General features: G+C 38.1%; 1 protein-coding gene across 1 annotated transcript; it reads right to left on the bottom strand.

Moving 5' to 3' along the window:
- Nucleotides 1-6,134: 6,134 nt before the first annotated feature.
- Nucleotides 6,135-10,652, bottom strand: hp (haptoglobin). Its single transcript, XM_023424389.2, has 4 exons — nt 10,498-10,652; nt 10,017-10,105; nt 7,442-7,725; nt 6,135-6,789 (listed from the first exon to the last, which is right to left on the bottom strand). The coding sequence occupies exons 1-4, from the start codon at nt 10,518-10,520 to the stop codon at nt 6,229-6,231; spliced, it is 957 nt and encodes a 318-aa protein (XP_023280157.1). The 5' UTR covers nt 10,521-10,652; the 3' UTR covers nt 6,135-6,228.
- Nucleotides 10,653-11,476: the final 824 nt, after the last annotated feature.

Raw genomic sequence — 11,476 nt, 5'->3', positions numbered from 1 at the left:
TGGTCTGGCCACTGAGTGGCCTTGTTTAACCAGTATGCATCTCTATGGCAAGGTGAAGGCATTTAAGAAAACCCACTGTCTTCACATTTTCAAGGTTTCTATGAACCTTTATGTAGGCTCGATTGGGTCTTAAAGATGAATTCTACCAATGTTGAACAATGTCAACAATGTAAAAGGCATGATCGCCCCTGAACCCAAATTTTGCTAATATCAACTTATTCATTTTAGGGAAAAACCTGACATATACTCTATATTTATATTTGAGTTATTTTACAAATTTAGAGCATGTCACACATCAGAGGGAAACGATAAAGCTATGGTTTAGTTAAAAAAAATTGACCAGCTTTGTAAAGTTGCATCAATCCTTTTGTAGTTGTTGTTGCTGTAGTTGGAGGAGGAGGAAGGTGTGGAGGAAGGGGAGGAAGGGTACATTTCTACATAGTTGCTATTGAAAGCGTGCTCACCTTTTCTATGTTGCTGTAGCATGGTAACATATCAGACAATGGGGAGATACTGTTGGAGAGGGATGAACACTATAAACTTCTCACTATCATATCCATTCATGACACCAGAATGGCCTTGACAGCACAGAAATTGTGTCTTTCATCTAGCTAAATGTATTATTGATATATTCATTGGCCTTATGATTAATGAAAATACTACTTTAGTGTTGCAATTGTCTGCAATAATATTTTACAATTTTCTTTTTTTTTGGGGGGGGGGTTTATTGAAATAGCAAAAAGTATTAAAACTTGAAATCTGATTAACGTCTGAGTTGCATTAACTTTGACAAGGATTTGTTGTTCCTCTCTGATAATGAGAGCAGGATAACTGAAGGGAGTCATGGCAGGCGGTTGTGCCCTGGACAAGAGAGGGTGTGACAGTCGTGGCATTTGCATGGCATTTAATGCCTGTCAGCACCATCATCTTCCCCCATTGTGTCAGAACCTGAGTAGGCACCTAACAGCTGCAGAGGACGCAAAGTAATGCGGTTCACACACACAAAGATTTAGATATACAAGTATCAAAGAAGAACATGTTGTTCCACATTTAAAGGGGATTACAGGAGACCACAGACGTGATCATACGTCTGATGAAGTGTAAGAAAGAAATGAAAACCTTGAGATTCAATTATTTGCTTGAAAATGTTCAAATAACCTGATCTGATAAATGAGAAACAAAACTTTCCTTTTTTTTTTTTTTTTACAGATTTTTTTGTTGTTGCTTCCAAGAGACATGCATAACCTTGAATCATTTGTACTTTGTTCTTTACTTCTCTGCTCCATTATAGATGTAACAGTCTGTGCCACTGTGGTAAAACAGCAGTACAGCACATCCATTTTGGAGCTGTTGAATGAGCTACATCCACAATTAAATTGTGAATCTAGAGCAAGGTGAAATAAACTCTCCAAACTAGGTTGGATTTCTCAGAGATGGACATCCTCTGTTCAAACTTTTAAGTATGGTCTGTTTCCAGTGTCTGAAGTGCAGCCAACATCTCTCATGTCAGAAAGGTGTGGTGTTGCTCTTGCAAATTGCTGTTTTGTTTTTTGTTGGAGTAACAATTTAGCCAATCGTGGCCTTTATGGGTATCGCTACTTTATTTTACAATGTTTGAAACTGCATGCAAATTGCAATGCAACGTTCGTAATCCTCTCTAAGAAAACTTATCATGTTAGATACATGTCCATGTAATGACAAGATAATGGCTTCAACAATGAACTTTATGGGAACCTCATTGCACATTATTGCGTTTTTAATCAACAATTTGCCAAATGAACCACCAACCATTCTTGCAGCAAACTTCACCACCATCCGCTCTGAGAAAATATCCACTAGCAAAAGTCATGCATACAACATCTGGACATATGGACTCCTCTCATCATCAGTCATCATGACCACATCTGAAGGGTAAAACGGACAGAGCTGAGCCTGATAGTGCATGGCATTATCTTGGGGAAGTTGTATAAACAAATATGCATTCTGTATCTCTTGAATGTCCTCTAAGGATACTAAAAAAAGATGGAGGTGAAAGATCAGCACAGACAGATCAACTTCATATGATGAGCTTTTGACTGTTTTGACGCTTGACTCTTCTGTTTGCTGATGATATCTGTTTAATATTTGAACGGAAGTATCATTCATGACCAAGCAAGCATATCTATAATGAATAAAGCTTATTCATGACTCATGAAAGAAAGTAAATCCTGTTTTGGTAAGCAGTGGAAAATGGTTGACCGGCTGATACAGTTCCCCATACCTGTTGTATTATTGCCTTGTGAAAAGCTTGGTGTGTGTGTGTGTGTTCGGTAAGTACAGTAAATATGAAGGTGGGTGATGATGCTCAAAAAGCTTCAGTTTCCCAGTTACACACAAGGACAGAGTACATAACCTGACAGCTGAGTACACAACATGCTTCCAACAGCAGACTGCCTTAGGAGATACTATTGATCATTCCTACCGCAAAGGTCCATTCTTATGTTTAATGATTGAATCTATGGATGCACAACCAGCATCAGCAGAACATTCAGTTCTCTACGCTGAGCTTCTGTTTAATGTGTGACGCAATCAACAATAACTGTACTTGTCAGCATAAATGTACCGACAGCACCACATTTAAAGGATCTCAACACAGTAGACATGCTCTGTGTTATCTTGGCATAAAAAAGGCTACAATGATCCATACTGATACTAATACTGAGCATAAACTGGTGATGATTATAATGATTACCAGGATTAAATTACTCCCTCTTGTAAATTAAACACACACACAAGTAGTAGGAGTATTTACAGGGGCAATAATCATTCTTCAACACTTTAACACCATCTGCGTGACTGGCTGCTACGACTGAGACAGGACAGAACTTCACCAGCGATGCAGCTTTCCGTTTGGCCTGATCTAGAAAACCTGAAACTCTATACTCATAATTTTGGTGAATGAATAAGATCACTGATATGAAACAAAGCTAACTTTGTCTGTAGATGCAGAACCACTGAAGAAGAAAAACCAAACATGTTTACTGCTTGTTTCACTGCACATTTTAACAGCAGAAAATGATGTACTAGCTATATTTTGACCCCTGAATCAATTGCAAAGTTTTGACAAAATTGTTACAAAGGAAGTGTTGAAGTATCAGTTGCTGATATACTGATTCATCATATAACTTGTAATTTGATATTTAATGCAAATATATAATAAATAACCTGAGTGGGAAATAAAATATAATGTCTTTTGTTTCTCACATAGTAACTAAGAAAAGATGCCTGAAATCAGGTCTTAGAAAAAAACACACATCGTCTTAAATATTGTATGAAAAATGTATCTGAGTTCACATATAAGATGTAATGACAAATTTCATCGTCGATGCTAATTCTGTTTTGAACTGCAGTAAGAGACTGGTGGTGTTGTGACCTCAGTCAGTGCTCTGCAGAAGTGATGGAGCCAGAGAGAGTACACTCTGAGACTGGTAGAGAGTAATGGCCCTTGACAGGGATATTAATATTTTAGAAGCCATAGAGGAGCGACTCCTGCACCCTGCAGCAGACCTGCTAAAAAGTACTTCCTACCCCCTTCAATAGCTCCATTTTTACTTTACCTAAAAACATTAAATGACTCTGAATACACTTGACTAAGCAGCTGAAGACACAGTTTGTCTCAAAATATCTTTCTGCTGCCAATAATATATCGGTGACTGTAAACCAAGACACGCTTGTGTATGCAGTGGACCGTGATATGGAGTTATGATGTGTACAGGGTGCTCCTCCTGGCAGTGGCGATCCTAGACTCTGGGGGGGCAAGTAAAGAAGCCCATCGAAGAAACCCCCCCCCCACCCCCAAACATACAGACTATTGGCAGACACTACAATTTACAGATGTCCCTTAAACGACTCATATGCAGACTATCAGTAGATGCTACTAGTTAGACATGTGCCCTAAATGCCTCACATGCAGGCAGAGACACTATGTGTAGACACTAGCTACAGCACATCATCAGGGGCCACACTTTGAGGTTTGTGCTCCTGCATGTGTGTTTAGACAAGACTCGCACTTAGTGTGCTCAGTTGGGCTGTTTCAAAGGCTTTAATGCTTTTTGAGTAAGGACAAATAATCAGTCTGGAAATATATGATGTTGTCATCATGTTATCATTAGCACCTGTATCACACCAAATTAGGCTTAACTGAACTCTTACTTTACAACAACCAATATAACTTTAATGTTCTTTCTGGAAGTTTAACCTTTTTTTGCCAGTTTACAGCTGCTTTGCATTTGAATGATTTACACATAAACAAGTTGATCTTTGTGTCTACAAACAGACTTTCAAAATGCACTACAACAGATGAGTTTTACAGGTGTCTGTCAAGCAATATACATTATTAATATAATCTTTTCTTGTTGTAGATGCCATCAGTGTGAAGAGCTTTCTAGTGAAGTTACACAAAATCTGTGGCAGTATATATATATATATATATATATATATATATATATACATATACTGTATATATAAATCATAGCATATATTTATCATATTCAACTCTTCTTGGAAAGAGAAATTTATTAAAGAAAATCAACATATGTTGAGGGTCACTGTTCAGCACCATGTGTTCAGTTAGCAGCTGGTCAGAGGAGACCATAATCTGATGTCCTGCAGGGAATCAAGATGTTTCATTTTTGCAGTAGGTTTATTGGATTAAGTCAGCAGTTGATTTCTTTGTGAAAGCTGTCTGCTGAGGTTTCATAGCTATAATTAATAGACTGAATAACTCACATATAGTTGAGATGAAAGTAATGAAGAATATCAGCCTCCTCATTCACATCTACTCAACCTTTGAGTTTGTATGCCCTCACGTTACACTGAAAAAGGAATGAAAAGCAGCAGTCTCAACCTTGCACTTTGATTTTTCCTTCCCTCTTATCTTCCCCTCTCATATTGTATCAGCTGGACAGACAGCTGTCATCATCCCACTTTTCTGGCGTGGAGAAAAGCATTTGTTGTTCAGACAGTTCATGATTTGTGGCAGAGTGGACACACCTGCCAGACCAAAATATCTTTCAAGTCCTGCTACTTTTGGTCGAAAAAAAAAGAAAGAAAATAACATCCGCGGGCAACACTTGGAAAGCACAAATTCTGAGTTATGTCATTCAGTTTTATTCCATCATCATCTTTGCTTTCACGCCGATGACGGCACATGATGAAATGTCACCTCAACCTTTGAAGCTCTCGTGTTTTCTTTTCAAAGTTAACTGCCTCCAAAGTCCCTCAAAGTCAACGACAAAATCTATTTTTGTTCTGAGCGACACATTTTACTATTTGACGCCTCTGTTGCCACGACAGTAGCTTTTGTCAGTACCCTCCGAAATTGTTGCAAAAATAAAAATAATAATAATTTAAAAAAAAAAAGTTTTCTAATCTGAGAAAACTATGGTTAAGATTTGGTTCGGTTTACGTACAAAAACAACTTGGGAAGGGTTAGGTGAAAAAACATGGTTTGGTAGGATTTAGATTAGGGAATGATCATGGTCATGGTTCAGAGAAAACAGCACTGACTGTCAGTAGATAATGAGAAGCCAACTGCAGTTTCCTGTGTTAGAGTCCAACATTTTGTTGACCCATCCAACCAAACACCCCAATCTCTTACTTCTGCAGACTAAACGTTGTTGTTTGCGCAAAACGGGATTAGTTGTTTATAGCTGTTCCAAACAGCCACACACCGGCTGTCAGAGAGAGAGGTGAGACACAGTAATGGTTTCAATACGAGACTAACTTTCAGTCATTCCTGGAGGACATTCATAGTGTTGCACTCATTTGTACACACCACAAAAGCCAGAAACAGTTAAGAAGTGAAAGTGAAGTTTCCAGTTAAAGAATGGAAACAGGAGCTGGGTCTCTAGCAAAATCACAATTCCTCCGTTACTCTTGAAAGACGTATGTCATAATTCCTACAGGCACCAAAATGTAAACATATGTTGTTTTTGGCTATTTGCTGAAACAACTGATGACATTGTTTTTCTTTGTAAAGACAATTTGTGTGTGTTACGGCAAACAAGCACCGCAACTACTGGATTTATTTACCAGAATTCATCCAGCAAGTGTGATTTTGTCCACTTCTCTCAATGACAACACAACAGAACATGTTCTTTGTTACACTGAAAACGTTTAATAAAATTCACTGAGTCAATACAATACAATGATTTTCTCAGCAAAATCAAGAGAACAGAGGCCGAAGCTCTACGGCTGCAAGAACATCTTAGACATTGCGTTAGTGCGCAGAGAGAACGAGTTCTCTGTGTCTCCCCTGATGACACTGTGGATCCAGGGCAAATATGAGGAAAGCTTCATATAGACTCCGTACGGGTACCTGCTGCAGGATTTGTCATAGGAAAGGATCCCTGCAGCGTAAATGTCTCCAGTTGCGGCGTCTGTGACAGCCAGAGCGCCTCCTGCATCACCAAAACAAACATTTTCCTCATACCTTGCAGGTCCTGTGCAGAACATGTTGTCGTCTACATCTGGTGTTAAACTCATTCCGTCATATTCTCTTCTACATGCAGAATGATCGGCCAGTGCGAGTGTGAGGTGTTTGAGCGACGTAGCAGAGGAGAGGAACATCCCCCAGCCCCAACCCGTGATGACCCCTAACCCGCCTACGGCGTCGGCCAGGTCCTGACCTGCCTCAGGAAGGGGGATGGGGGTCACTTTATCGCTCATAACGACGGGCTTCTTCAGCTGGATCAGAGCCAGGTCGTTGTCCCAGTCAGAATGGTTCTGGAAGCCTGGATGGAGAACAATCTGCAGGAGAGGAAGGCAAGTGTTAAAGTCTTTAATCTGACTTTCCATTTGAATTAAGACTGTCCTTCTTAGTATCACATTCAAAAGCTTTATTATAGATAATTTTCTTTTCGTCTAACTCTGTTGAATGTGTAATCAATCTTAAAGCTTTGTCACAGATGCATGCCTGTGAATTTCTTTCCTAGGTTTCACAAGAGATCAAAGTATTTCAAAAGACATTAGGAAGGATTACTGAAAAGTCTGATAAAATGAAATAAACAGAATTTTGAGTAGCAGAGGCTTATTTTCTCTTATATCCTGCACAGTAAGAGGTCTTGAGTAATTGTCTCACCACCCCTTGTGGGAGTCATTCATCACATTTAAACTAAAGGTTTAAATCAAGTTTTTCTTTTATTATTCCCTTGTTTTATAAATACATGTATTTTTTCTCTGGATGGTGCCACTCAATATTTCCTTTCAGCTATGTCAAATTGTATTAAATTGAAAATGAAAATTAGAATAAAATGATGAACAAGATACCTTTATTCTTGGTGTAGCCATAAAACTATGTAATATTAAACAACAAGCAGCTGAATGACAGTCACTGATGAAAAGGTAAAGGTAAATATTAAAGTAAAGGCTTGTTTTTAACCTTAACATTTTTTTTGCTCACCCTCTCCACTTCGACCTCTTTTGTCGCATCAGCTTCGTTCCGTCGCAAGATTCCCAGGTACACTTTTGGGATTACGGGAGCCTTTCCCTGAATGTCCTGCCGACTCTTCCTGACAAAAACGTTCCTTCCAGCCGTCAAAACCCAGCGGTCAGAGATGAGAGCACCACCTGCATAGCCTCCGTCCACCACAGTGTCAGAGAGATACACCATGGCCTGCCAGGGGACATGAGGGGCCTGCTTCCCCCTAATCATTCGCCTGGAACGGAGTGATGGGAAACTGGAGGCTGGGAAATGAATGTGGACATTTTTAATTTATATCTGTATACTTGCTTCATTTTTTGTATTTTTGTATTTGTATTTTTTTTTTTTTTTTTGGTTTCAAATGAAGTCCTGTGAATGGATGTGAATGGAAGCGTTTCCCACAGGGATCAATGCCCCTACTCTATATATCAATGAGTTGGTGTTGCAATACCTGTTTCACAAACTTGAATTTAAATTTTAGAGTTATTTTTAAAGGTTTATTTGCTTGACTTTTAAAATATTATTTGTGATTGTTTTAGTTAGTGTATCTAACTAAAGTGAGTCTCTTGTGCCTGTTTGATGCGAGTGGATCATCTTGTTTTCCTCTGGTACATATGTAATGTGTTCACAAATCTCTCTTGAACTTAATGAGACCTCCTGAATAAATAAAGCTTACCTAATATTTCCTTTCAAATGTGCTCAATATACTTTATCTGTGCATGAGTTCAAGACTGTTGACAGCATTTCTGTTCATCCACGGTTTCCCTCTTGTAGAACCTTAACATATTTTATAAAAACATGATTTCCTTGACACCAGGTTTTCACAATGTAGTTAATGCACCGCAGCCATCGAAGCGTATTGTCTATCCCTCCGGAGATCGTCTGTCAAATGGAGCTTTGTCGACTGAATGCGATGCTTTCATGCTCTGAGGGTTCCCTCTAGAAACAGTGGCCACTAATTTATTCATTGTAAAGCTTTGATCCATGTGTCTTTTGTGTGGCTGATATAATCATGAAAACTACTTCAAGTGATCTTTTCTTCAAAGTGGTGGCAACATCCTAAGAACAGGGATGGCGCCGTTCTGCACTGTAATAAACCAACTGTTCATGATCATTTATCTTATTTATATATTTATCAAAAGTGATTTGCTATGCTTTGTTCAATCAGTGTATTCAGCACAGTAGACAATGGCTTACAAGTGCAATTAAAGGAATGACAGAATTAGTTTGTTGCTTTACAGAGACAGCATAGCAACAGGAAATGGATCCATTACCTCTGTTACATTTAATGTTTTCCTCATCATTCAATGAAAATAGCCTTCTCTTATCAGCAAATTCTTTTCAACATGCCTCCAGTCAGTTTAGTGACATCTCTCTCTGGACTCCATTTACTTGGTTTATTGCTATTTCTTAGGGGCTGTTTGAAAAGAAGTAGGGAAGCAGGCAATGTCTCTGTCAGATACTACAGCTTCAGAGCCAAAGGAGGAACAATATCTGAAATCAGCAGTAGTACCCAAGACTTCAGATCCTGCAGGAAAGCCTGTGTCATTTCATGCAGGAGTTATCTTTCTGAACAGCAGCTGTCAAGGAGGTATTAGTGTAAAACAGCAGCAAACATCAGAGAACTCGAGGCTGTGGTTACTTGGACCCACTTGAATGTGTCCTGAAGCAAAAGGCTGCCGTTCGTAAGGACAAATGTGGGGTTACATTCTGTCTGTAAATTCCTTCCCAGCTTAATTCTGTTAGGGTTTGTATGGATGTGTTTTTGTAAATGTTACAATAATCTATTTAACCTCAGGGTATTGGTCTACAGGTCTGGACTAACAGATCTGTCCATCCATTATTTTTGTCCAGACTAAAATACAGTATTTTGACAACTATCAGATGGATTGCCAAAATTTGGTACAGACATTCATGGTTCCCACACAATGTGCCCTTGAGACTTTGATGAGCCCTGACTTTTCCTCTAGCACTGAGTAAAATGTATATGGGTTGCCATGAAATTTGGTTCACACATTTATGTCTTCCAGTGCATTTGCAAAAAAAAAAAAAAAAAAAAAAAAAAAAAAACTTTGGTGATCTTTCATTTTCCATCCATCATCAAGTCACATTTTAAATTTAGCTGTGGAACTCCCAGACTGATAATCTCAGGCAGCCAAACTCGATATCTTATTTTCATCTTGTGGCCTTTTATCTTGTTTGATCTTTTACGTTTTGGGTTTATTTCCTTTTTTCCCCTAAATTTGTGTTTTTACTGAACTACATTTTGTAACTTTATTTTTGAAAGGTGTTAAATGAATGAACTTTTTATGACAACACACCTGCAAAATTATTGACATTCCCACAAATGCCAGCTTGCTAACTCATAAAATAAGACGGTGAACATGGGAGGCATTTTACCTGCTGAACATCATCATGTTGGCACTGTCATTATGAATATATTAGCATGCTGACATTAGCATTTAACTCAAGGCAAAACATGCTGAGGTATGACTTCAGCTGATTTGTAGCAGTCATGGGCATGATTGTGTTGTGTTATGCGGGTGTGTGTTACCTGATGCAGAGCGTGTCATTCTTTCTTCATTGTAAGACACTTCTGCCAGACAGCCCCATGCAGCCAGGAGGAGCACAGTCAGAGAAAACCTTCAAACAACAAGAGTCACATAATGAACAAACATGAAATGTCGCTGTTCTTCTGCATCAATGGAGAATAAAACTGGGTGCACTTAAGGATTAAGTTTTTTTAATTCTAGAGGTAGATAATTAAGCACTTCATTTGCAACAGCTTACACAACAGTACAAAGTAATTATTGGAAAATTCAAGTTAGAGAGCTTTTTAAAAAAGATAGATCAGACCTTTGCGATAAAATTATGCTCAGATTAACAGATTGTAACCTTTTTGCTGTAAGTAATGATGAAGCTCGGCTAAGAATTTTTTTAAACATTACTAACATTTGTTAAAAAGAAGAGAGATTTATATTCAGGTGTCTTCAGAGAGATTTAAAAATGACTGACAAAAGAATATTTTAACTTACCCCATTTTGTTGATAACATTCATCCTCTGAGATGGTTTTTAATCTCTGCTCTTGAATGTGTTATGCGTTTTGGAGCTGGGAGTATTTATATCTGCAGAGTCCTGGAAGTTCCTGCTCAGCACAAAAACGTTGCTTCCTGGAACCTGAGATAAATCGTTTGCGAAATCTCACTGTCCACAGTCTGGACTCAAGAAAAAGAACATCTATCTGTGATTAAAATTTGTGGCACCTGCAGCACAGGTTTCTTATATGATACAGGAAATTCAGCTCAGTCTGTAAAAGCGCACAGCACAGCAAAACATTTGAGAGATTTCTTGCCACTGTTTTCAACATTTTGATCATGTGGTGTAAATAAATATCCTTCACGTTTTAATTCATATGAGTTGAGTTCTGCTCTATTCAGCTATTTTTTTAACTGTTAAGCTCAGTTGCGGATCCTGTGTTGATTGTTGGTAATGATTGTAATTTATTTACTTGAAATAAATAAATTATTTCAAATATCTATTCACAAGTTAGTGTTGTTTCAAGTCAGGTGTTTCGTAATTTTGCAGAAGAATCTTGAGCTTGCAAAAGTAAGACAGTCACAAACAACGTGTACTGTTTGCATAGTTTTGCATCATAATTTACTGAAAGTAAACAATGCTGACTGATTCTAACATTTTTATCTCTTGTGGATGAGAAAGTAATGATATTGCAACACACTGTGCTTTTCTATTTGTTATTACAGAAAATAGGGCACATATTGCCTCATTCCGCAGGGAACAAAAACACACAACATTTCATCAAATTCTTGGCAGTAAACAGTTAACAGCGGCAGCTAACAGCAGAAAGTTAGATATTTGCTGCAGGGAGGAAAGTCCAGCATTACCGCTTTGGATATTTACCAGAGAGGTTACATAGGTTTGTGAATATGAAAAGATCTTTAATTTATTGTTATATTTATATATAATATTTTTGCCTTGTTTCTAAATACTTCAAG

The sequence above is a fragment of the Seriola lalandi genome, unplaced genomic scaffold (genome assembly GCF_002814215.2).
Source record: "Seriola lalandi dorsalis isolate HSWRI2012SDOR001 ecotype SW California unplaced genomic scaffold, Sedor1 jcf7180002054735, whole genome shotgun sequence".
In the NCBI taxonomy this organism is placed as follows: Eukaryota; Metazoa; Chordata; class Actinopteri; order Carangiformes; family Carangidae; genus Seriola; species Seriola lalandi.
The sequence above is the reverse complement of the archived record's forward strand: the minus strand, read 5'-3'. Positions and strand labels throughout refer to the sequence as shown.

Coding starts and splice junctions, on each gene's coding strand:
- hp (XM_023424389.2), bottom strand. CDS start 10,520: ATGAATGTTATCAACAAAATGGG. Junction 7,726..10,016: donor AATGACACGCTCTGCATCAG/GTAACACACACC, acceptor TTCATTTCCCAG/CCTCCAGTTTCCCATCACTC. Junction 6,790..7,441: donor AAGAGGTCGAAGTGGAGAGG/GTGAGCAAAAAA, acceptor CCTCTCCTGCAG/ATTGTTCTCCATCCAGGCTT.